The sequence below is a fragment of the Mya arenaria genome, chromosome 2 (assembly GCF_026914265.1).
Source record: "Mya arenaria isolate MELC-2E11 chromosome 2, ASM2691426v1".
Classification (NCBI taxonomy): Eukaryota; Metazoa; Mollusca; class Bivalvia; order Myida; family Myidae; genus Mya; species Mya arenaria.
This window is the reverse complement of record NC_069123.1, coordinates 64,744,959-64,769,423: the sequence shown is the minus strand read 5'-3', so window position 1 is coordinate 64,769,423 and position 24,465 is coordinate 64,744,959. Positions and strand designations below refer to the sequence as shown.

Genomic DNA, 24,465 nt, shown 5'->3' with positions numbered 1-24,465 from the left:
CTATTCTAGTATCTGTCAGAAATGATGATTTTCTTTCGGTGAACTTTTACTTTGATACATATGATTGTTAGTTGTTTTTTAATCCATAAGATGCATTCATCAGCAAAACAGTAACTGTTTTACTGCATGTGTCTGACCAGGAGAATGCACCAACATGGTAAAGCATTATATGACATTTGTTTCAAAACAATTTGATCCAAAAGATAAAGCCAATAAATATCTTCTCTGTTCCATTAATAGCAAAACTAAACAGACAAATCATAAAAACACCAGATTATTTTCCTTAGATAAATGTATGTCATACTGATCGCAGTTTATAGTGAAATGATGATCACTTCCCGGAAAAGGTGCACAGACATACATAACATGCTTTCCCAGTTGGCCAATAAAGCTGCATAACCAAAAAGCTTCCAGGAGAATATTTATGAGGAAATGAGGAGGAAATCATGGCAGAGCCTTGTGTTTGTCAGTTGTATAACACCAAATCTAATACTCACTGTAGATCGTTGACATATTGTAAAGGTCTTATGCACCAGTCAATTGTAACCACGGCCCCCCCAGGTCCGGGGGATAGCCAAGGAAATAGGCCATGTTTTTACCTTTCAAGTGGCCCCGCAGTGCCGGGTGAATGCGGTGGTTTTGTCTTGACGCAAAATATCGCGGGGAATGGGTCTTACCTAGGGTCCCTTGGGTGCGCGGGCATTTGGTGGGGAATTTACCATCAGTTTGTCCCCGCAGAGTGGGGATTTTACCCGGGGTTGGCTGGACTGAAAGTCAAAGTCTCCGCTATTCCCCGGACCTGGGGGTGAGGGCTGTGGTTACAATTGACTGGTGCATTAAATCTCACTTTTTTGTGTGAATTCAATAACAACTTTGAAATTAATTTTAAGAGTACAATCTGAGTTTTAAAATAGAACTGTAAAATGAATTGACCAATCAACGGAAATGGAATCACTAAGACATGAATACTGCCCGTGTTACAAATTTTAAAACCAAGCAAAACATTTACCAAAAAGATTATTCTTCAAAAAAAAAGAGTAACTGTAAGAGACAAATGCCTTTAAAGTGCTAAATAGATCAATGGAATATGGCTACATTCATGAAGAGCTTACAATAACTATAAATGCTGGACCCCCTTGTCCTGGAATGATGAACTAAGAGCTATAGGGACCTGCGATATACAGAGATAAGGACAGGCATCTTGCACCCAACATGTGTGACCTTGACCTCCAAGTCAATGACATGGGCTTTGCATGCAACATATTGTCTTCATGTGCCAAACATCTGTGCCAGATTATTTAAAAAAATATCTGCATAACAAAGTTTCCACACAGACACAACTGCCTATTTTCCATGTGCATATATGAAGCTTTTAATAATAATTAATCTCTAAGTGTGACCTTGACCTACAAGTTACTTACTAGACCTATTGTGGGTCTTGCACATAACATGTCACCTTTGTGTGCTAACAGCCAGAAAATGATACAAAATCAACAGTTTAACTTTGATATGCCAAGTTGGCAGAACTGGCAATTGATCAATGTCGAGCTTAATCCCCCGTTTCTTCTTTTTTCATATAAAATAGACTCATGATGGATCAAAACCTAAATAATTCAGCTGACTCAAGCACCATTGGCAGTCCCAAATACACAAATCATGCGCAAAACCTTATTCTTACCTCAAATTCATTATTTCACACATTTTTAAATGTTTCAAATTAAACAAACAATTGATAAGAATAAGAATTATAAAAAGTTGTTATAATTGCAATGACAAAATTTGATAAGGTGTGAAAAACGATTATCACCGTTTATGCCTGACCACTATAACTTGAAGGGCAATTCAGAAGATAATTGTGAGAAATTAATGATGAGAATTTAATTGTATCAAGTGTAAATAAGTAATAAACTTATGGATAAATGATTAATAAATCCCTCCACCAAACTGTCGAAATGCCAATTATTTTAAAAATCTGACCTTGTATGAATAAGATAGGTAGAGACACGGGACTTAAGCGTGACACATTCTCATGCAACTGTGGTCAACACATTCTCATGCAACTGTGGTCAACACATTCTCATGCTATGGTGGTCACGTCTGCCAAATAATTTTAAAATCTGACCATGAATGAGAATAATATAGACCAGACTAAAATGGGATGGACAGACATACTTAGATCGGAAGGTTGCTTTGACCATGACCTTGAAGGTCTTAAGCACAGATCCCCATGCTATTAAGGCCAATACTGACAAATAATGAATAAGAAAGATACGGACTGGACAAAATGGGACTGATAGAGGGATGGGCGGGACGATGCACGTGATTCCTATATAATCCCCACCTCACTTTATTAAGTGGGGATATTATTACAGCAATCTTGAGTATCACTGTGTTATTGTCTCCCTACCAGACAATTATAATAAATAGTAACGGTATCTAGAACTTCACGATGCCCTTCATGTCATACGTGCCATATTTATGGAAGGCTTCCCACGGGATTTTGATCAGAAAACCACGGAATTTGCCCTCAACTTGTGGGGCTCATTGTTTGTCATTAATTGTTCCAGCATGAGTTTCATTTTAATCTAAGCAAGCATTTCTTTTTAACTCCTCAGGTAAAAGTATTGTACCAAGCAATCTAGTCTACAATTTTCCAAAACACACAAATATGGAAAAAAATTGGGACAGTGGATTTTCTCTTGCAGAGAATATTTCATCTATGTATATTTACAATAAAATGATGTCAATTGTTAGGTAAAAGTATGGCAGCAAGATTACTCATACTGAGTTCTTCATTAAAGAAAGAGCTTCCAGACTTCAGAACAGTGCCTTTTAAGACCATTCTCACTACTTATTGGCATGTCATTATTGGTGGGTGTATAATGAATAACAAAAACCTGTTTTGACTAAATGAAAGTTAGCAGTTAAATAGAAAATATAGCATAAAGAACATCTTTTTAAGGTTAACCACAAGATGTGAGTCCTTATAAAGTTAAATATGGCTCAGGTAACCATTTTTTACATGACTCAATGGTGTATTAAACTTTCCAGTTTCTAAATTAATGTATACCACCTACAATTTACGTCATAGGATTCGATAGAATGTGGGGGTGGTCATATTCATTTACCAAATCCATAAATTTTATGTCTGTCTATACAAGCTAATACATTATAGCTCATCATGACAAACAGAAAAAAGCCAATACCAGAAAATGACAAGATGATTTTTGATGCACGACATCAAAGACATGGCTGAAGAGGTTTAAGTGTGAATTTATATATTTTTAGCATAATTTGAATGATGGTAAACATTCTTAGACATGCTACTTCCCCAAGCGACAGACCCTGTTTTTTTTTCCAAAAGTAGCCTCTAAAATGCCCCAATTTTAGAAAAAATCCCCAAAAGAAAGCAATATTTTTTCAACGTTAGCAAAACAAAATAATTTTAAATCTAATGTGTTCAATCCAAATTGTAAATAATGAGAAATAAATCAACAAAGATAGTGAATTCCCGGTTGAAAGAACGGTTATGTGCCAACAAAGGGTCTTTAATCTCTGTAGGATGATCGTTAATACTGCCCGAGAGTGGCATCTGATTTTTAATATTCTGCAAAACCTCAAAGCCTGGCTCTGGGATTGACCTTTACTTAATATAACTTTGGATAAACAAAACCAAATGGCAGACTTGTACCCTATTTACTTTTAATACAATCTAAAAAATTATCCATTGATCCTTGTGCATTGAAAATTGTAAACATGTATCCCTATAGACCCGGCCAGGCATCCTGTAATGTTTGGAATAGTTCTTGTAGTACTTGGAAAATAATTAGAAACAATGGGGCCAATATGACCCTTCATTGCTCACCTGAGTAACTTGCAAAACTAGGGAACCAAGCTATTGACAAGTAAATCATTGGTTGCTAAGACAAAAGATAGTTACTAAGGAAGTTAGTGTTTGCTAAGATGGTGTATGGTTGCTTAGGAATATGATGGTTGATAGGGAATCAAGCTATTGTAGAGGAAGTCATAGGTTAAGAAAAAATGTGCTTACTAAGGAAGTTGAAGTTTGCTTAAGAGATCCGTTGTTGTTGAGGAAAAAGGTGGTTGCTTAAAGGAAGCCGGCTAGAAAGTCCTAGGTTGGTTAGAAAAATGAGTGTTGCAAACAAAATTTGTATCTGCTAAGCAGAATAGTGGTTGCGAATGAAAGTGGCTGTCACTTGGAAAGTAAGGTTATATGAAGAAAGTTGGTAGAAAACCACAAGACAAATCTTCCAATACAAATGAATATATCAGCTCTGTTCATTGCAGTTTTAGAGAAAAAATCTAAAATATTTTCCTTACATAAATCATGTTAAACGAGTGACGCGCTTGGCATGGCCAATTATGACCCCCCAGGGGTTTGATTGGAATCATCTCAGTAGAAGACCTTGAGACTATGCTAAAAACCAGGGCAAGGTCAAGATTTTCTTTATGTAAAAATCCTTGCACAATGAATAACAAATATCTAACCTCTTGGCAATTAAATTTTGGATAAGTATAACTATTTTTACGTTTCCATGGCAACCATAGTTCTCAATGGAAATATTTCTATGAACAGTTTTGAAACTGTATAAACCAAGCTCAATTCCTGTGAAGTTTATTCAATGCAACAAATATCTAAGATCTCATCAAACTGGTTTTGAACAAAAAAAATCCCATGTAAATAAGTGACCTCTTGGGCGTGGACAGAATTTTAAAGACTTCATTTTCATTGCCATAGAATTCAAGTCATTAAGCTAGTTTTCAATGGGAACCCTTCAATGACTATTCCTGTGAAGTTTGGTTGAAATCCACCCAGTGGTTTAAGAGATGTTGTTTGAATCAAAATGGTAACCACAATATTACACACAAGCATGACGCTGGATATCTAAAACAGATTGATCCAAAAAGCTCCCTCTGAGCTTAAGTGAGTTTAAAAAAATCGAAAAATTATAAGCTTTCAACAAAAATCTCTGAGGTTCAATATCTTCAACGTTTTACAGTCAGAGAACTGGATCATGGCAAATAATACACTTAAGTTCTATCGTCTCCAATGTAATTCATTAACAATAAAATAATATTATTAACTTCTGTTACATAGTGGCAGCTTAAAAAGGCACTAATCCCCAGGAATAATCCCTTAATAAGGACAGAAAGGTGAATGGCCGAGGTTTAACACTACAATTCTTGAAAATATCTGCAAATAAAATCAACCGGAGTTAAAGCCTTTTTTCCTTATCGTATAACATGTTTAATATTAAAACTTTATTCATAACATAGGAAGAATCAATCTACATCCTGGCAAGCATTGTTTTTATTAAATTACTTTAGTTTCATAGTTATTGGATGATATATGCTCAAATTCTTGACTGCACAAGATTAAGTTGATGCTGCGGACATTGGTGACTCAAAAAAATATTACCATGAAGAGGATTGTGTCATGTACAAGTACATGTATGGGTTTGTATGAGGCCTAAAAACATGAGCTGTCACAGAAAGTGACGATTGCCCCCTAGGTGTAATCCAGTTCAATAGATTTTGCAATTACTAATATGCCTACAATATTAAAGTAAAAGAGTAAAAAAATACTGAGGCAATTCATCCCACAATTGATCTTGAACAAGAAATTAAATCCATAAACACTATCACCAAGGTTCATTATAATTCAATAAGAAATACTTCAGCAGTTGTTTAAAAAGACACAAGATATGCTGCAATGCGATGGACACCTGCTTTTTAACATTTATGCAAAGAGAGGGTTTGGAGAAATTAAATTATATGTGACAGACAAAATTACAGATGGAGAAGGGAAACTCTAAAAGGTTCATATGCTTCCACAGTTAAAACAAGAGCACCTTGGTGCAAAATTTAGCCCTGGTCTATTATTTGACTAAAGTCCCAAAATCCAAGGAATTTTACCAAGGACAGTTCAAGTGTATCACTAGAATTTGTCATGATTCAAAATTTTTGCCAAACAATTTTTTTTCCCAAATGCATGACCAAGTAATAATCAGTTTTGACTAAAAAAAAACTAGGAATTTTCGCGAATGGCCTTTGTGTGACCTTGACCTTTAATATTCAGTGATTTTTTTTCGTGAAATTTACCGCCGAATAACGGCTGTTTCCCCTCGCCGAAAATCGTCCAATTTTCCCAAAAAATAGTCAAATTTTCCAAAAAAAAGGTAATCAATTCCCCCCAGAAATGAATAAAAAATACAAATATGAATTGTGCTTTTTGTTTTTATTTTGTAAAACAATGCATTTTAAACACGATGCGAACGCGCAACAACAGCAGGAACCGGTTCGATCCGGCCCGTGAAATAGTCAAATATATCAAACATATGCTATTGGAAAATAAGTGATGTCTTTACGGCCATCGATGGCGCGCACATGCTTGTCTCACAATTTCCATTAGGTGCGAACAAATTAAAAGGCTTGTTTTTTTATTTATTAAGACCTTTGAACTTACTGTGGGTGCATTAAGTTAACACTGTATTGTACAATGAACAATGAACAAATACACGCTGATTATGCTTATTGGTACGATCATGGCGGACACATGGCGTTAATCTCTGTTCTCCAGCAATGCGTGACAAGATGACTGCAGAAATGTTATGACAATTTTATGATCTTTCTTTATGTTGATACAAATTCAAGAACAAATGATTTTTTTATGATTATTGGTAGATTTCAATTGTAGAGCTGAAGAGGTGTTTCAAAAGTGGTAGATTTTACCTACCACAGGTAGAATTCACATGTCTGCTTTGGACAGCACATTTTGGTATGAGGCGAACATGTGTAACACACCAGCCTAGGATTGGATTCTGCTAACAACATAGCAATACGAAACAATATTATGAAACAATACTGGAGCACACTTCAGTGAAGGATCTTGTCGTAACTTCAACAATCTTAAATCTGCAGGAACATCACAAACGTCAACAAGTTGATATTTTTTATTTAATTAACTTTGTGTTCCTTTTAGTATAAGCCTAAGTTAAATTTACACACCTATGCAGCAAAATGACATAAATATGTCACTCGAGATCATTTTAAGTTACAACTTAAATCAATTGAACTCGTTATTGAAACGGGCCCCAGTGTACTGTAATCGCTACTATTGACTGTTTACTAGAGACTGGTTAAAACAATTAAAACTGCCACAGGCCGATACTCACTCCTGTTCGAGGTGCTGCAGGTCCTTGTCACGTTGATGTATAAGATCTTCGATAGTAAGGGCATATGTGTGTTCCAGGTTTAGGAGCGTCTCTAGCGCCGGGGAATGAATCAGGGTGTGGTATACCTCCGAGAAATGCTGCTCACTGCTCACCTCCTCCGCCGGCGCAAACTGCTTCACCTCCTGTCGTAAGTAAACAATTTGTGTATGTATTCCATTTCATAGTCATATCTGTTTGGTTTACTTTTTTATACAGGTAGGCAATTTAAAAATACTGAGTATCTTCACAACTCTGTGTGTAACATTTTAACATTTTTAAACAAGAGATGTTTGTCCAACATTATGCCCCCTGCCATGTTGTCAGGAATATTTGGACAATTAAATGAAATATGCATGGCCTGGAATGATAGCTGACTTGTCATTGACATTGGATGCCTTTGAGGCAGTTTTAAGATTATGACCATTCAAAGTGTGAGGATAGTAGGCACAGTTTTTAATCATGTTCAGATGATGACTGGTATTTACAGATAAACATGTATGCTTTTAGCAGCAAGGAATAAGTAAATATGACATAAATTTTACTGACCAATATGAGTTGTGACCTTGACTTTTGACTCTATGACCTCAAAATCAATAGGGGTCATCTACTAGTCATTTCCCGTATCTTGACGGCCATGTGCGCACGCATTGTTGCGTCACAAGGACAAGTTTTTTTCGTTCAAGGTCACTGTGACTTTGACCCTAAAATCAATAGGGTCAATTACTGGTCAGGCCCAACCTCCAAGTTAAGTTTGAAGGCCATAGGTGCAGGCATTGTCAAGTTATCACTCAGACAACCTTTTCACATTCAAGGTCACTCTGGCCTTAACCCAATGACTTCTAAAATTACTGGGGGTCATCTACTGGTCAGAATGAGCCTCCATGTCAAGTTTGATGACCTAGGTACAGGCATTGTTGAGTTATCACTTGGACAACCTTAGGGATTAAGGCACATAAGGCAATTAATGCATGTCGGTAATAAGCCTCACCGGAGGAAGGCGTGTCGGCCCTAACAAGTTATAAAGGCCTGGCGGAGACCCTGCAAAAAGAGATACACTACCAACCACATGTTTTTTTGCAGATTTTGCTAATCACCGATATTGTTCCTTACCGCGGATATTATCCTTTAAATCTATTTTTCACTATACCCCGCGATATATCACATATCGCACACCGCGTTCATTTCTATAATTTGCCCCTTTGAACTTGAACTTGAGTCAACACTATACACAGCATTGCATAGTGTAAACTTACAGTAATTAAGGTTGCTGTTTTCAATTTCCTTGTTCCTATTCTATAAAGACAATTTTTGTCAGTTTTAGCAAACTCATACATACTTGAACAAATCACTTTGCTTTGCAACTGAAAGTTTTCAGATGCTTTTGCCATTTTATTCAAATAATAAAAGCCCTTTCGCAGGTTTATTTTAGTATCAATTAAATTATTTCCAAAAATACTTTAATAAACACTCACTTTTCCAGCAACCTTATTATCAAGTGTGGGGTATGAGTTTGTTTAGCATTGAAATCGGGTGAAAGCTATTATTCGAGCCAGGTACAATTTACAATCTTCTTTTTGTACCCTAGGCACCTGTTAAAATACCTGCATGTCGCCGCAAAGCCCCATCGCAGCGATATGCATGTTTTCAGAAGTTGTATTTAGTAGCAGCAGATGAACGCGGTTATATGCGTACCACCACGAATCTCTCCTGCGAAGGCATCACATATTTACATTATACCGATAAACACTGTCACCAAGTGTCACAAAACCACTGATCAATACTACTTAACAAAAATAATATCTAATCGCTTGGCCAAATGGTTTTGGACAAGATGACTTTTCAAAGATTTTCCTTTTTGTTGCCATGTTGTTCTGCATGGAAATCATTTCTCTGAGCAATTTTAAATGAAAAATTAGAACACATCACCAGACACAAGGGGATCCTAATACCTTCCTCTGAGCACTTTGTAGGACCCATTTATTCTGTACTGTTTACCACCTACCTGCACGAAGACTGTTTCCCACTGTTGTGCAAGGCTTTCTACATCCACCTCCCCACACCGCACTCTCTCCAGGGCCTCATTCGCATTCTCATCTGACAGTCTGCTCGTCTCAACAGATATAAACTTTTCAATCTTTGTACAAAGGTCTGTAATGATAAATAATTAATAAATAGAGAAAACCATTCAGATGTCTGTGTTTTAATTAACTACAATGAAATCCTGTTCCGATTCGATAATTTAACTTGCAAATTGTATAATATATAAAAATCACCATTTTCGTTAGATACATTAGCAGACATAGTGATGTAGTACATTGATTTCACTTTGCAACCTCTAGAGAAACATCTGTCATATCTTTTTTTAGGTTAAAATGAAACAAATACATTTACATACCATGTGTATATAAATTCTGAATATGATATACATGTTGATGTATGTTTACTGTATTAAAGAAAAAACAAACCATCTTCAATATAGCAGGGTAGGTTATGTTCGAAGACGAGTCTTCCTGTCAGGTCTCTGGCGTCCTGAGGGTATGGAATTTTGACAGGAACACGTAGCACTGATTCCACATCCTTACTGGTGAACACATATGTGAACTCCTTCTCCACAGAAAGTGGCATATCTGCCTGGACTCAACTACCTCTTTCTACATCGGACTGAAATTGATGGATCATTTAAAATTGCAAACAGCACACTTTTTTAACAGCAGTTGAGTTAAAAATAACCTTCTCCTTAGAAAAATGTTAAGATGCTACCATATTTTCTTGATATATATCTAATAAGCGTCTGTTGACATTGATGTAATGTTTTTTTACATTTGAGTCATAAAACGGCTCTGTTAAAAAAAAACAAAAAGTTAACTTCTTCTAAAAAGAAATAATCATATTCATACCCTTGTAACATTATTTTAAAGAACATAAATGAAGTTTTGCCTAATTTTCAAGCGAAAGGTGGGAGTTTTCCAGTCCGTGTGCGTCTGAGTGATACAGACTGTGACGTCAAAAAATAGGCCGATCTCGGGGTAAAAGTCGGTCAATAATGGATGAAAACACGCTGTCTGCTTCAACCGGTATGGACGTTTATTCATAGTTTTTCAGTTAAACTTGTGAAAGTGTTGCCAGTATTCTGAAAATGAAATTCTTAAATACTCATTTTGCTTTTCAATTTTAAAAACGTTATGTGTTAGCGGGTAAATGTGTATTGACATGCCTCATAGTTGCTTGTGTGTTTTGCTTTGTTCCTAAAATAGGTCGTCTGGCATTTATTTCAACTACATAGGATGTGTCGCTCATTAAAAGGATAATAATTTCAAACTAATTAATAGATAATACAGGTACAGTAGTATTTCATTTTTGTCTGCTTTTGCTATTTGCCGTTGGTCTACTTTCTTTTGAAAGTTACAGCATTAAAACTTCTTATATATGTGAAAGTACTGTCAGCCAGTCAGTCAGTCATTGGGTAAAATGGTCAGATGAGTCAGTCTATGGGTCTAGATCACTACAGAGACCGTTCAAAATGACAGCATGTGTAATGTTACAATGTATATTTACTTTGTTGAAGGTTTTAAACCATTTTTTTTCTTTTTCAACATAACAATTCAGAAGTCTGAATACTTCTTTGGGTGTGTGTGTGTGTGTGTGTTGGAAAGATGTGGGTATTAAAGTGGTATATACACGAAAGTAAGGCTTGTCAAGTAATGATACAACTTAAGCAATAATTTTGTACACAGCATTTCGCAATTCATTCATAATTAGATTTTAACTGTCTAGAAATTTCTGCTCATTGAACTTTATATAACAGTTGTATCTTCCGCCCTGCACTTGTTATGCACATGTGCAGTGGCATGTGTGAGAACGTATAGTACTGTCTATGATAGATCGGCAATCGGCAGTCACTCAGTGTCTTTGTTGAATAATAGTGTCATAGTTCTAAAAGTTGTGTAGTATTAAATTGATCATATAAAAAATTAACAATATTTAAATGGAAAGAACAAAAAATGTGTGTCTTTAAAATGTGTGATCCAGTACATCCGTTATTGCGCATGCGTATGCTTATGAACATGCACTTGCAAAATGCATATAAACTTTGATGAAATTGGCCTAGATTTAGTTGGTGTGGCATGTGTTACATGTAAATAACAAACTATTCAAAGAGAAAATAACTATGGATTTAACAACAGACAAGAAAGGTATGCCAAAATAAGTTTTATTTTACGATATTAAATGAGATAGAAAATCATGCCTGACCAGGTTTTAGTACCAGATGTTATTAAAATGAAACTATAAGACATTATTTCCTGGATTCTACTAATCCCTCATTAACGTTTTATCTGAAAATTAAATCGGTCAAATATACAAATTAAATGTCTTTTTTTGGTGGTATTTGTGCAAATTTCTCACAACATTAATGTTGCAACCACTGCTAAAATAAAATAACAAATTACCTTTAAATGTATTTTATGCAGCAAAATAATCTGAAAATAATATTTTGTAAAATATGATTTAATAGGTATAATATTCAATGTACAATAAGATTGTTATTTTTTATTAAGCCATTATTAGCATTATTGTAAAATTCTGATGCCTGGTGATCACATATCATTTGTGTTTCACTGCAAAGCGCATTGCTTGTGGATTACTTAAAATATATATATAAAAAAATACCAAAAACATAGTTTGATTTTTTTCTATATTTAACATGAAATGAACTAATTTGCAATATTTGAAGACAAAACAAGCTTGTAATATTAGAAGTGATAATTTTAACATATTCTTTCTCTTAGTTTATAATATAAACCTGAAATGATATGGGGCTAACAGGCATCCGAATCCACATTATTGCACATAGGATAGCCCAATATATAAAAAAGTTACATGGTTTGAAGTTAACGACCTTTGGAAAATTTTGGGACTCAAACATATTAATTATATGATTAAAGTGTTGATGTAATATTATTAATTTCATATGCCTGAGTTTTAGCTTGCTGAAAGATTCATATTGATAATAAGAGCTGTTTTAAATTTGATAAAATTTTAGATTCCCAATAATTTATATCTGTCCTTTGATGGTGATCAAATGATGTGTATACATGTATTTAAAAAAAATCAAGAATGTTTGAATAATAACAGTACTGCAAATTCAAATAAAAATAAAAAAAAGATGAAAAATTTCAACTTTTAATAGCTTTGTTTGATATCATAATTATTCTAGTCATGTGGGTGTGGTTTTTTTACTGTAGAATAACATTGTTTTAAACTTTAGTTGGTGATTTAAAATGACTTGGGGGTACCATGACACTGTGAAGTAAGTTATTCATTCTTGTGCTGCCCCATTTAGTGATCAGTCTGTCTCCCCACCATTTCCCTGCACCCATAAATACTTGCAGTGTTATTTTCAGGAAACCTTGGTAATTATTTACATCCTAGGTTGTTATCTCTGTCTGCTGTCAATAATTGGATTGGTTGTCTAGACTTGAAACATGCTATATATTCACTGTGCAGTGTCAAAAAATATACCAGACTCCGTTTTCTTGACTTGCTTCTGGAATAACTTAAAATCTTTCAAAGACATTGCCATATAAGTTCTTTATTATCTAAAACAATCATCCTTAGTTTTAGCTTTTCTAGACCAGCAGTTAGTTATATGCAAATTACCATCGCGGACGGATTTTGCGCATGCTCAATGTGATTTGCGCAATAATGCATTTGATCACGTGATTGCCTTTTATGTCGGCTTAAGATGTTTGTTAATTTTTTTTCTAAGGTTTTTGGAAACTAAAAGCAGTTAAACTTTTTAAAAGGATAATCAGTTTAATTATTGGTTATATATATATATTAAAATTATGATATAGTAAAGCTTCTGTATGTTTGTCACATTTCGTAGCAATATATCAAGAAACAAAAAGCCATATTTTTTTGCAAGAGAGTTTGTTAGTAGAAATTCTCACGTTTTTTCTTTCTTTTTTAAATGTTTTCTTTTAAGATTTTTGACTTTATTTGGTAGTATGATGAGAGTATTCAAATACCAGGTAACTCCAATCTCAAAAAATGTCTTAATTTCTTATAATTATTTTTATTTGATATTAATGTTTCAGATCTGTCAATAAAATTGCATGTCAGATACAAAAGTGCCAGAGATACCAAAGAACAAATAAATAAATTAATTAATTAATAAATAAATATATTGTTCTCAAGTACTGAAGTAGTTAACATTTTTCTGAAAAACTTTATTTTCAAAACGGCATCGGAGTATTAAACACTATCAATTTTGGTTGATTAAAAAGAGAATTTAAAAAGTTTTACATAAACAGCAACCAGCATTGAAACAGCAACCAGCATTGTTGGAAAATAGTTATGATTTCGTGACAAAGGACAAGAGGTGAACAGCTGTGATCCTGGGCAAAGGAAACATAGATCAATTGGTCTTGTTTCTGGTACAGGACAGTTGGTCAATAGCTGTAATCCTTGACACAGGACAGTTGGTCCATAGCTGTAATCCTTGACACAGGACAGTTGGTCAATAGCTGTAATCCCTGACAGGGACGTTGGTCAATAGCTGTAATCCTTGACACAGGACAATTGGTCAATAGCTGTAATCCCTGACAGGGACAGTTGGTTAATAGCTGTAATCCTTGCCACAGGACAGTTGGTCAATAGCTGTAATCCCTGACAGGGACAGTTGGTCAATAACTGTAATCTCTGACACAGGACAGTTGGCCAATAGCTGTAATCCTTAACACAGGACAGTTGGCCAATAGCTGTAATCCATGACAGGGACAGTTGGTTAATAGCTGTAATCCTTGACACGGGACAGTTGGCCAATAGCTGTAATTCCTGACACAGGACAGTTGGTCAATAGCTGTAATCTCTGACACAGGACAGTTAGTTAATAGCTGTAACCCCTGACACAAGACAGTTGGTTAATAGCTGTAATCCTGACACAGAGCAGGTGGTCAATAGCTGTAATCCCTGACACAAGACAGTTGGTCAATAGCTGTTATCTCTGACACAGGAGAGTTATTTAATAGCTGTCATCTCTGACACAGGACAGTTGGTTAACAGCTGCAATCCTTGACATTGGTCAATAGATGTAATCCCTGACACAGGACAGTTGGTCAATAGCTGTAATCTCTGACACAGGACAGTTGGTCAATAGCTGTAATCCCTGACACAGGATATTTGGTCAATAGCTGTAATCCCTGACACAGGACATTTGGTCAATAGCTGTTATCCCTGACACAGGACAGTTGGTTAATAGCTGTAATCCTGACACAGGACAGTTGGTCAATAGCTGTAATCCCTGACACAGGACAGTTGGTCAATAGCTGTAATCTCTGACACAGGACAGTTGGTCAATAGCTGTAATCCCTGACACAGGACAGTTGGTCAATAGCTGTAATCTCTGACAAAGGACAGTTGGTCAATAGCTGTTATCTTTGACACAGGACAGTTGGTCTATAGGTCTTGTTCCTAACACAGGACAGTTGGTCAATAGCTGTATTCCCTGACACAGGACAGTTGGTCAATAGTTGTAATCCTTGGCACAGGATGGTTGGTCATTAGCTCTTCTCCCTGACATACAATATTAAGTCAATATGTCTCGCTCCTGACAGGGGACAGTTGGTTAATAACTGTAATCCATGACACAGGACAGTTGGTCGATAGCTGTTATCTCTCACATACAATAAGTGAGTCAATATGTCTCGTTCTTTAAATGGGACCAGGGCTTCTAAAATTTTGGAACCTCAATTGGTCCGGACTTGGCCCTCAAAAAAAAGACCTGTTCAATAATCCGACTATATAGAAATGTCACACATTTTCGCGACATGTTTTCTGTCAATATTTTTTTGCGATGTGGCAATTTGTAAGAGGGCTCTAGAGCCAGCATAGCCGATGCAGATAGTCATTGATACAAGCTTAATTCAAATGAGATTCTCATCGAGTTCTGCGGCGTTTCTAACAAGAAAGACTGCGATCATAATTAACTGTGGCTGTTAATAATATATATCTAGATTTATAATCGGGGCAACGAGCTATATTAAAGTGTGATATCGTCAACGATATTTCATTACTGCGAATTAATATGATGTAAGTGGTGCACTCAGCTTTCAGACTATGTAGTTAATCAATTAATTAATTAATTCGGATTTTTAATGCTTTCACGGATTAACAATGACAAATGCATTTATCTTTAAAACTGTTTTTAACCAGCAATGGTTCTTTATTACAATTTAAGTTGAACCGTTTGGTAATCAACAAACAGATATATCATGTAATGATCGACAACGACATAGCATATTGCCATGTGAAAATATGGACCTATTTTAACACTTAATCAGCAAGCACATAATAAACACATAGTTTGTTTAATTGTGTCTTCTGTCAATACCAAATCACGTGATTGGACTGATTGCAGGCGTCTGCTAATTAACAGATAGGTTATAGAGTGATCAGCGTAGGGGAAAAAGCAGCTGGTCGCATCGGTCTCATGGTAACTAAGACACCTTTATGACCTATTGGGGGTAGTTTTGAATGTGTGAATGACCCATGAATGTTTGTATATTACAATTTCTACAACTTTTGCTGTCTTAGTCATTTCGGACCGAAATTATAAAAAAATGAGAAAAATTTTGGACCGATTTTTGTACACTTTTTGAAACTGAAAACGGTCTGGCCTGGTCAAAATCAGTCCAGACCGGCAAATTGCCAGTTTTTAGAAGCCCTGCACGGGACCGTTGGTCAATAGCTGTAATCCCTGACACAGGACAGTTGGTTGATAGCTGTAATCTCTGACACAGGACAGTTGGTCAATAGCTGTAATCCCTGACACAGGACAGATGGTTGATAGCTGTAATCCCTGACACAGGACAGTTGGTCAAAAGCTGTAATCCCTGACACAGGACAGTTAGTCAATAGCTGTAATCTCTGACACAGGACAGTTGGTCAATAGCTGTAATCCCTGACACAGGACAGATGGTTGATAGCTGTAATCCCTGACACAGGACAGTTGGTCAATAGCTGTAATCCCTGACACAGGACAGTTGGTTGATAGCTGTAATCTCTGACATATAATAAAAGGGTCAATAGATCTCGTTCCTGACACAAGACAGTAGGTTAATTTCTGTAATCTCGGAAAACAATAAGTGGGTCAATGGGTTTAAAATACAATGGTAGTCTTAAATTATAACTGTATCTATATTTATAGCTATAAAATACAACAATATTTTGTTTATTAGTATACAACTGAAGTTGCATTTTTGGCACCAAAAGTATAGATACAGCTGTGTGTTATAGCCAAATCTGTACTTCGGAATAACAACAGTTTAATGTAATTGCTATGAAGGTCAATGCTGTCATATAACTTTTGAGCAACTTGGTATGCTATAGGTTTCTAACATCAGACAATTGGGTCAGTAAGTGTGGTTTGTTACAAACACATAGCTCTTGGTTTCTAACATACACATATCTCTTGGTTCCTGACATGTACACAGCTTTGGTTCCTGAATACACATAGTTCTGGTACCTGGCATACACATAGCTCTGGTTCCTGACATACACATAGATCGGTATCCTGACATACCCAAGGCTCTTGTTCCTGACATTCACATAACACTGGTTTCTGACATTCACATATCACTGGTTTCTGACATTCACATAACACTGGTTTCTGACATTCACATAACACTGGTTTCTGACATACACATATCACTGGTTTCTGACATACACATAGATCTGGTTCCTAACATTCACATAACACTGGTTTCTGACACACACATATATCTGGTTCCTGATATACACATAGATCGGGTTCCTGACATACACATAGCACTGATTTCTGACATACACATAACACTGGTTTCTGACATACACATAGCGCTGGTTTCTGACATACACATATCACTGGTTTCTGACATACACATAGATCTGGTTCCTAACATTCACATAACACTGGTTGCTGACATACACATATATCTGGTTCCTGATATACACATAGATCGGGTTCCTGACATACACATATCACTGATTTCTGACATACACATAGCACTGATTTCTGACATTCACATAACACTGGTTTCTGACATACACATAGCGCTGGTTTCTGACATACACATAACACTGGTTTCAGACATACACATAGCACTGGTTTATGACATACACATAGATCTGGTTCCTGACATTCACATACAACTAGTTTTTGAAATACACATATCACTGGTTTCAGACATACACATAGCACTGGTTTCTGACATACACATAAATCTGGATCCTGACATACACATAGATCTGGATCCTGACATACACAAAGCACTGGTTTCTGACATACACATATCACTAGTTTCTGACATACACATAGCCCTGGTTTCTGACATACACATAGATATGGATCCCGACATATATATAGATTGGGTTCCTGACACTGAACCAGTTGAAGCAAGAGTTCTTCCCCAATTAGAAACTATGTTTTTCATTTCTGGACATAAAAAGGGGATTCCTGAGAAAATATGATCGTACATTTATACATTAAATTTTTGCTCTGAACATTCAGATTCATTAGTTTATGTTGTTAATGCTTGTAACTGATAGTTATCAGATGATTATAAACAATTGTAGGTGAAGGTAAGGAGTAAACGTGCGCAAGTATTAGAAATCGACCCAGAAAGCTGTCAATGTCAGTGTACTGTAACATGAAGGTTTTGGGGTTTTGAGTGTTCCAGTATGGATGTTCAGGATGGGAGTTGCCGACAAGCACGCCCACACAGTGGCAAACACATCACAGCTATATTGAGACCCGGATCTTCGGTTTTTATGTTAAATGTGCATAATGAATATATCAGACCATGTTCACCACACTGAGTCATAATGAGGTTAGATTATTTACAGGTTCAGAGGAGAAAAGTTTAATGCGCAAATTATGTAAACAGTGCGCATAGGCATAAGCGATTCACATTTTAAGTCAGTAAGGCATGTTCAAATAGGCATGTTCAAATAATTTTTGTTATGTATTTTTATTTAATAAACAGTGTACCTGCTGTGAATATATATGGTCTTATTTGTACTCAATGTCCTGTATCATTTAATGTCATATGAAGATGTATCATACTGAACTAGTGTTATAATTGTGCACAGACGGCATTTTGCCTGACAATTTTTATAATTGTTATCCATAATAGTTTTATGATGAATGCAGATATTTGATGTTATGTTCAGCACCAGTTTTTAAAGGGTGCATTCTGCATGTTGACTTTTGGTAAAATGTAGGCTTTGTCTCTTTATACTTACAATGTGAAAATGTGAAGTCAACCATTTATTGATATTTAATCAATTTAAGCTTAATTTGGTTTAAGCCCCTTTTTCTGGTTAAACCTCTCTGTATCACAGAAACTTCATTCTTCTTATTGTGACGTCTCTTAGTTTAATTGATATACTCTTATTAATCTCAAAGTCTTTTTCTCGGATACAAACCTCTAGGTGAGTTGACCCAGGACCTCATGGTTGAGAGACAAACACCTGTTTCCCTATATCACTCTCACCTTCGATCTTTCTTAGATCATTCCTCCAAACCAAGCCTTGAATCTTTAGATGTCTACACTATATTAAGCATCGTCTGCTGCTTGCTTTTAATTATACATTAAAACTTTTCTTCTTCCAGACTATGAGAAAACACACTCCCCACCCACACCAACAGCAGACAGAGACGGCCATGACAGCTCAAACCACAGCAAAGAACCATCACAGCATGAGGCCGGCACTGCAGCTGGTGACTGTGATATAGACAGAGTAGGGAAACCAAAGCCCTCTTTGGTGGAGAATCTGCCGACCAACACAGTAGGGAAACCAAACCAGAACCTGGTTGAGAAATTGCCTGTTAACATGGTGGGGAAGCAGCTCCCCCTAGGGGTCAGAAAGCCTGACACAGTGACAAACAGACAGGTGGCAGAGATCACGGCCACCAGACAGGACAGTGATGTCTCAATAAGGGAGGAACACAGTCATCAACAAGGTATACTTTGCATTGGTAAAAATCACTGTTGAAGACCTAATTTCAATCATTTATGCCCAAATGATTTTAAGAATGAAAAAATCCAGCACTTCAAATAGTCCATTGTTATTGTTTGGCTTAGTGCTTTTGCTAATTTTGACTGCAAATATAAAAAAACAAGCTTATCTTTTGTGGACATGGACAATAAATGTATCGTTGAAGGTCAGACAGTACAAATCAGCATTATTTTGGTAGCTTTATGACCTGGTGATAGATGTTATGTCTGGTGAAATAAGGCATGACAGTAAATGAGCGGTGTTATGGTGTTGTTCATCGGAATCTTTTATTTGCCATAAATTATATGTCTGTTGGTTCCCCAACTATAAAAATAAATATTGTCTGGCTAGGACAGTTATGGCATATCCATTTACTTAATTCTTTAATGTGGTACATCTCTGTTACTGTTAGATTATTTTGTCTGTCAGACTTGGTTATATCACACTTAGTTTACTGAATAATTCAGGTCCACCACCCGCCCAGGCATTCACTCTGATACCAATGTCGATCTGATGATTGATGAATTGTAATGATAGTTAGTCTCAATAATTGTAAGTTGACGGATTTTTTTTTATTTTTGATATGGCAAATCCTTCACGTACAAATTGTTTAGTATCAAAAGTGGGTAGTTATTCCGATCGGGATTCCGGGTTAAAGCATATTGCGTCTATAAAATAACATAAAAACAAGAAATATTACCAGATAATGTTATTTTATATTAGTTCCGTACACAAAAAAATAAATATCCAACTTATTTGTTATTATTATAATTATGAGTTTGATGGGTTTTCTTCATTTCATTCTGTCAAAACATAACGATATATACATGAAGGGCACCTGCAAGGCTTCAGGGGACAATTTTAAAACACTCCGAACATTTCGGCCATGGCCGAGTTGTTATGATTGTATTAACGAGGTCTATCTCGAAGCTTGTCGGAGGAGGCCGAGTTATTACAATTGGATCGAGTTGTTCCCCTTGGCATAATTGTTGTTTGTGTCAGTCAACTTTTGTTTTATTGGAAAGGTAAACAACATGTTTTAATGCATTAAATGCTTGTTAGGGTGCAAAATAACTTTTCACTTACATGGTAATATATGAATATAAACCTTTATGATCAATTTCAACCATAAAATACTTCACTTAAAACAATTTCAATATTTTTAAAACACCCCCAGTTTTTGCACTAATCCGTTTAGACGTTAGGGATTGGAAGAATCCCGTAAAACACGTCTAATATTTTAGACTATAATGATAGTATGATATTATTTTGATAAATACATACCTTGGTAATAACTTCTGTTTATTGCGAGTGTGGGTTGTGGGTGTATCCCACCGCCTGCTACCAAGGTCAGGGTCAAGGGTAACAATTTAGGCAATGCTAAGATTGAAGTTACCTCAGGTTATTGAAAGGTGAGAAACTGATAGTCAGAAGGGTGGTTTAGCTTTCCACCTCTCTTACAAGAGGTTGCATTCGGAATATATCAGCCATTTGCCATCATAAACAACATTGGATGTATGCCGGAAGTCAGTAGAAGTAATTTGTAAAATTTTAAATAATAGTACTAATTAATGGTATTTTTTTTTTCAAGTCTATTTTGTTTTACTTTCATAAAATTAACTGGTGAAGTGTATTATTGCATAAAGATTCACAAGAGTAGGGTAATTAAATTTAAATGCTAAATTGAAATAACTATGTGATTCACTTGGAGCATAGTTAAAGGTAATGATTTCTGACATTGTAAAACCATTCATAAACATCTGAGATGGAAAATGGTTTCGAATGAAGAGGTTGTGGGTCTGGGCCCCACCAGGGTGAGAGTGGTCCAGTGGTAAAGGTGTCTACCTCTCACCCAAGAGGTTGTGGGTCTGAGCCCAATCAGGGTGAGAGTGGTCCAGTGGTAAAGGTGTCTACCTCTCACCCAAGAGGTTGTGGGTCTGAGCCCAATCAGGGTGAGAGTGGTCCAGTGGTAAAGGTGTCTACCTCTCACCCAAGAGGTTGTGGGTCTGGGCCCCACCAGGGTGAGAGTGGTCCAGTGGTAAAGGTGTCTACCTCTCACCCAAGAGGTTGTGGGTCTGGGCCCCACCAGGGTGAGAGTAGTCCAGTGGTAAAGGTGTCTACCTCTTACCCGAGAGGTTGTGGGTGGGAGCCCAACAGGGTGAGCGTGGTCCAGTAGTAAAGGTGTCTACCTCTTACCCAAAGGGTGTGGGTGGGAGCCCACCAGGGTGAGAGTGGTCTAGTGGTAAAGGTGTCTACCTTTTACCCAAGAGGTTGTGGGTGGGAGCCCACCAGGGTGAGCGTGGTCCAGTAGTAAAGGTGTCTACCTTTTACCCAAGAGGTTGTGGGTGGGAGCCCACCAGGGTGAGCGTGGTCCAGTAGTAAAGGTGTCTACCTCTTACCCAAGAGGTTGTGGGTGGGAGCCCAACAGGGTGAGCGTGGTCCAGTAGTAAAGGTGTCTACCTCTTACCCAAAGGGTGTGGGTGGGAGCCCACCAGGGTGAGAGTGGTCTATTGGTAAAGGTGTCTACCTTTTACCCAAGAGGTTGTGGGTGGGAGCCCACCAGGGTGAGCGTGGTCCAGTAGTAAAGGTGTCTACCTTTTACCCAAGAGGTTGTGGGTGGGAGCCCACCAGGGTGAGCGTGGTCCGGTAGTAAAGGTGTCTACCTCTTACCCAAGAGGTTGTGGGTCTTAGCCCAATCAGGTTGAGAGTTGTCTAGTGGCATAGGTGTCTACCTCTTACCCAAGAGGTTGTTGGTCCAAGCCTTATTAGGGTGAGAGTGGTCTAGTGGTAAGGAAATCAACCTCTCATCCAAGAGATTGTAGGTCCAAGTCCCAACCAGGATGAGGGTGGTCTAGTGGTACTACAGGTTTCCATTTCTCATCCAAGAGGTTGTTGGTCCGAGCCTCACCCGGGTGAGAGTGGTCTAGTGGTAAGGATGTCCACCTATCACTCAAGAAGTTGTGGGTCTGAGTCCCAGGAGGTTGAGGGTGGTCTAGTACTATAGGTTTCCATATCTTACCCAAGAGGTTGTGAGTCCTAGCCTCACCAGGACAAAAGTGGTCTAGTGGTATAGGTGTCCTCCACTCTACCAAGAGGTTGTTGGCTCAAACCCCACACAGGGAATGCTTTTTAATCAACCTAGGAATTGGACTGGGAGGTGATTCATTATTATAAATCAGCTTACAACTATCTTTACAATTGAGCTAAAATAAAAAAGTATTCAAACTTATATACTCAAATGCTAATACCAATATGCGATATGTTTATTTTAATAGGGCACAATATGTGTTCACACTTGATAGATGCAAGTAAATTTTCTTTTAATTTTAATGCATAATTATGTTGACTTATTTGACTTTAATGATCAAAGCAAACAAGTATTTGAATTGTGCACAGTTAAAAAATCATTGCTTTTATAAATGTTTTTTTTTAATTAATAGCTGGTATTTGTTTTATCTGAACACAAATCATATGCTTTTTTGTTTTGATCACTAAAGTCAAATATGTTAAACATACTGTATTTGTCCTAATAAACAGTGTGCGTGTGTGTCTTTTTGAGAAACCTGCATGCTAAAAGAGAACAATTTTCCCCATTCAGCAACTTTTAAAAAAGCCGCAGAATTCGCGTCGAAAACATAAAATAACGATCCGTATCCGCTATATTGTAGCTGCATACATAGCGTGCTGTGTTAATCAATAAAACGGTCCACTGAACACATGGCTTCAATAAATTCAAAACGCAACTTTCCGGCAATTTTATTGCATCTTTCAAATGTATACAATAGTTATTTTTCTGTATATGCATGACATCAGCAGTTGCACTAAAATGGCGGCCGTATACTTTTTATCTGAAGAAAAATGCATTGTTCATGTAAAAGAATCAACAAAAGATCCACAAAAAGACTCCTGGGGCGTCTATCGGGCATGGACATTTAATAGTACATTCACGGTATTAATGCATAAAATCTTTTTTGCATCTATCAGGTGTAACTTCAAGTGTAGGTGTTTCTCACTGCAGCCTAGCCACACCCATCTTGTTAAAAGGTCAATGTCTGTAATGCTGAGAATGACATAAAATGCATAACATCCTACATGCAGCATACGGAAACATAAAAATGGTGGCTTGTTACTCCTTACAAATTGTAGCAATTATTCAATGTTTTTGCAATGAACGTGCACATTGTCAGGAAGTGCTTAATTTGAGGTATGTCTTAACAGCATTTCTCTATATTATCTAAAATAATCAGGAACCTTGTAAATAAGTTTCCTGCTGTAATCTTTCTTTCTCTACAGGTGCAAAACCAAAGATTAAACTCATTATTGAACATAAATTTAGGGCAGGGTCCATCCAGTGCAAATCACTCAAGGTTTGGCCTAAAAAACGATTTTCAGTGCAGTATAAGTGCTGTATGCAGGAATGGGTTTGACCCATGCAGTTCTAGTGCAATAAGTAATAGTTACGGTACCGACAACCAGTAAGTCTAGTGCAATAAGTAATAGTTAAGTGCCGACAACCAGTAAGTCTAGTGCAATAAGTTATAGTTAGGTGCCGACAACCAGTAGTTCTGGTGCAATAAGTAATAGTTAGGTGCCAACAACCAGTAGTTCGAGTTCTATTATAAGGAATAGTTAAGGAGCCAACAACCAGTAGTCATAGTGCTATAAGTAATAGTTACGGTCGCAGCAACCAGTAAACAAGCACCTTAATTGTATTAAAAACAATGTTTGAATGCTTATAAATGAGCACAATATGACTTTTTATGCCATACAGAGAAAAGTAATAGTCACTCTATATAAAATAATGTTATCTGTCACAACATACTTTTCATATATTTCTCTATATCCAACAGTGTAACAATCACAAAATCTAAATTGTGTACCAAAATAGCATTTCTATCCAAAGCCCAAACGGATATCAGTTCTGTTCAATAATCAAATATGACACAATCGATAGTCACTGATGTTGACATTTCCGATTTTTGATTTTTTAAACATAATCAATTATCGAAAAACATCGTTTTGAACACTTTAAGCTTCTTCATTGATTTCACTTTATTTATAAGAAGATGAACAAAAATTTATAGTGTGCTTAAAGTTTCAAGAGGGCTTTTAATCCCCATGGCAATATTGGCTTCAAGACTTGACAAGAAGGCAGCTTTTGTCACGAGTGTCAATTTGCTTGTCATGATGG

General features: G+C 36.6%; 2 protein-coding genes across 6 annotated transcripts in view; one reads left to right on the top strand and one right to left on the bottom strand.

The window, feature by feature from the left end:
- Positions 1–10,260, bottom strand: part of LOC128218201 (protein C12orf4 homolog) — a 29,071-nt gene extending 18,811 nt beyond the window's left edge. For 2 of the 3 annotated variants that reach the window (XM_052925803.1, XM_052925820.1), the window contains exons 1-3: positions 9,701–10,008; positions 9,238–9,383; positions 7,197–7,378 (exon numbers count right to left, since the gene is read on the bottom strand). In XM_052925803.1, the coding sequence (XP_052781763.1) occupies positions 7,197–7,378; positions 9,238–9,383; positions 9,701–9,860 (488 nt within the window). In that variant the 5' untranslated portion in view covers positions 9,861–10,008. Of the gene's footprint in view, positions 1–7,196; positions 7,379–9,237; positions 9,384–9,700; positions 10,009–10,132 lie in introns of those variants that run through there. The other variant, XM_052925810.1, reaches the window with a different exon arrangement.
- LOC128218187 (uncharacterized) overlaps positions 10,225–24,465 on the top strand; it is a 55,543-nt gene continuing 41,302 nt past the window's right edge. The window contains exons 1-2 of one of the 3 annotated variants that reach the window (XM_052925773.1): positions 10,225–10,309; positions 18,889–19,239. In XM_052925773.1, coding sequence (XP_052781733.1) covers positions 10,279–10,309; positions 18,889–19,239 — 382 coding nt within the window. In that variant the 5' untranslated portion in view covers positions 10,225–10,278. Of the gene's footprint in view, positions 10,310–10,346; positions 10,574–11,032; positions 11,429–18,888; positions 19,240–24,465 lie in introns of those variants that run through there. The other 2 variants (XM_052925790.1, XM_052925782.1) reach the window with 2 other exon arrangements.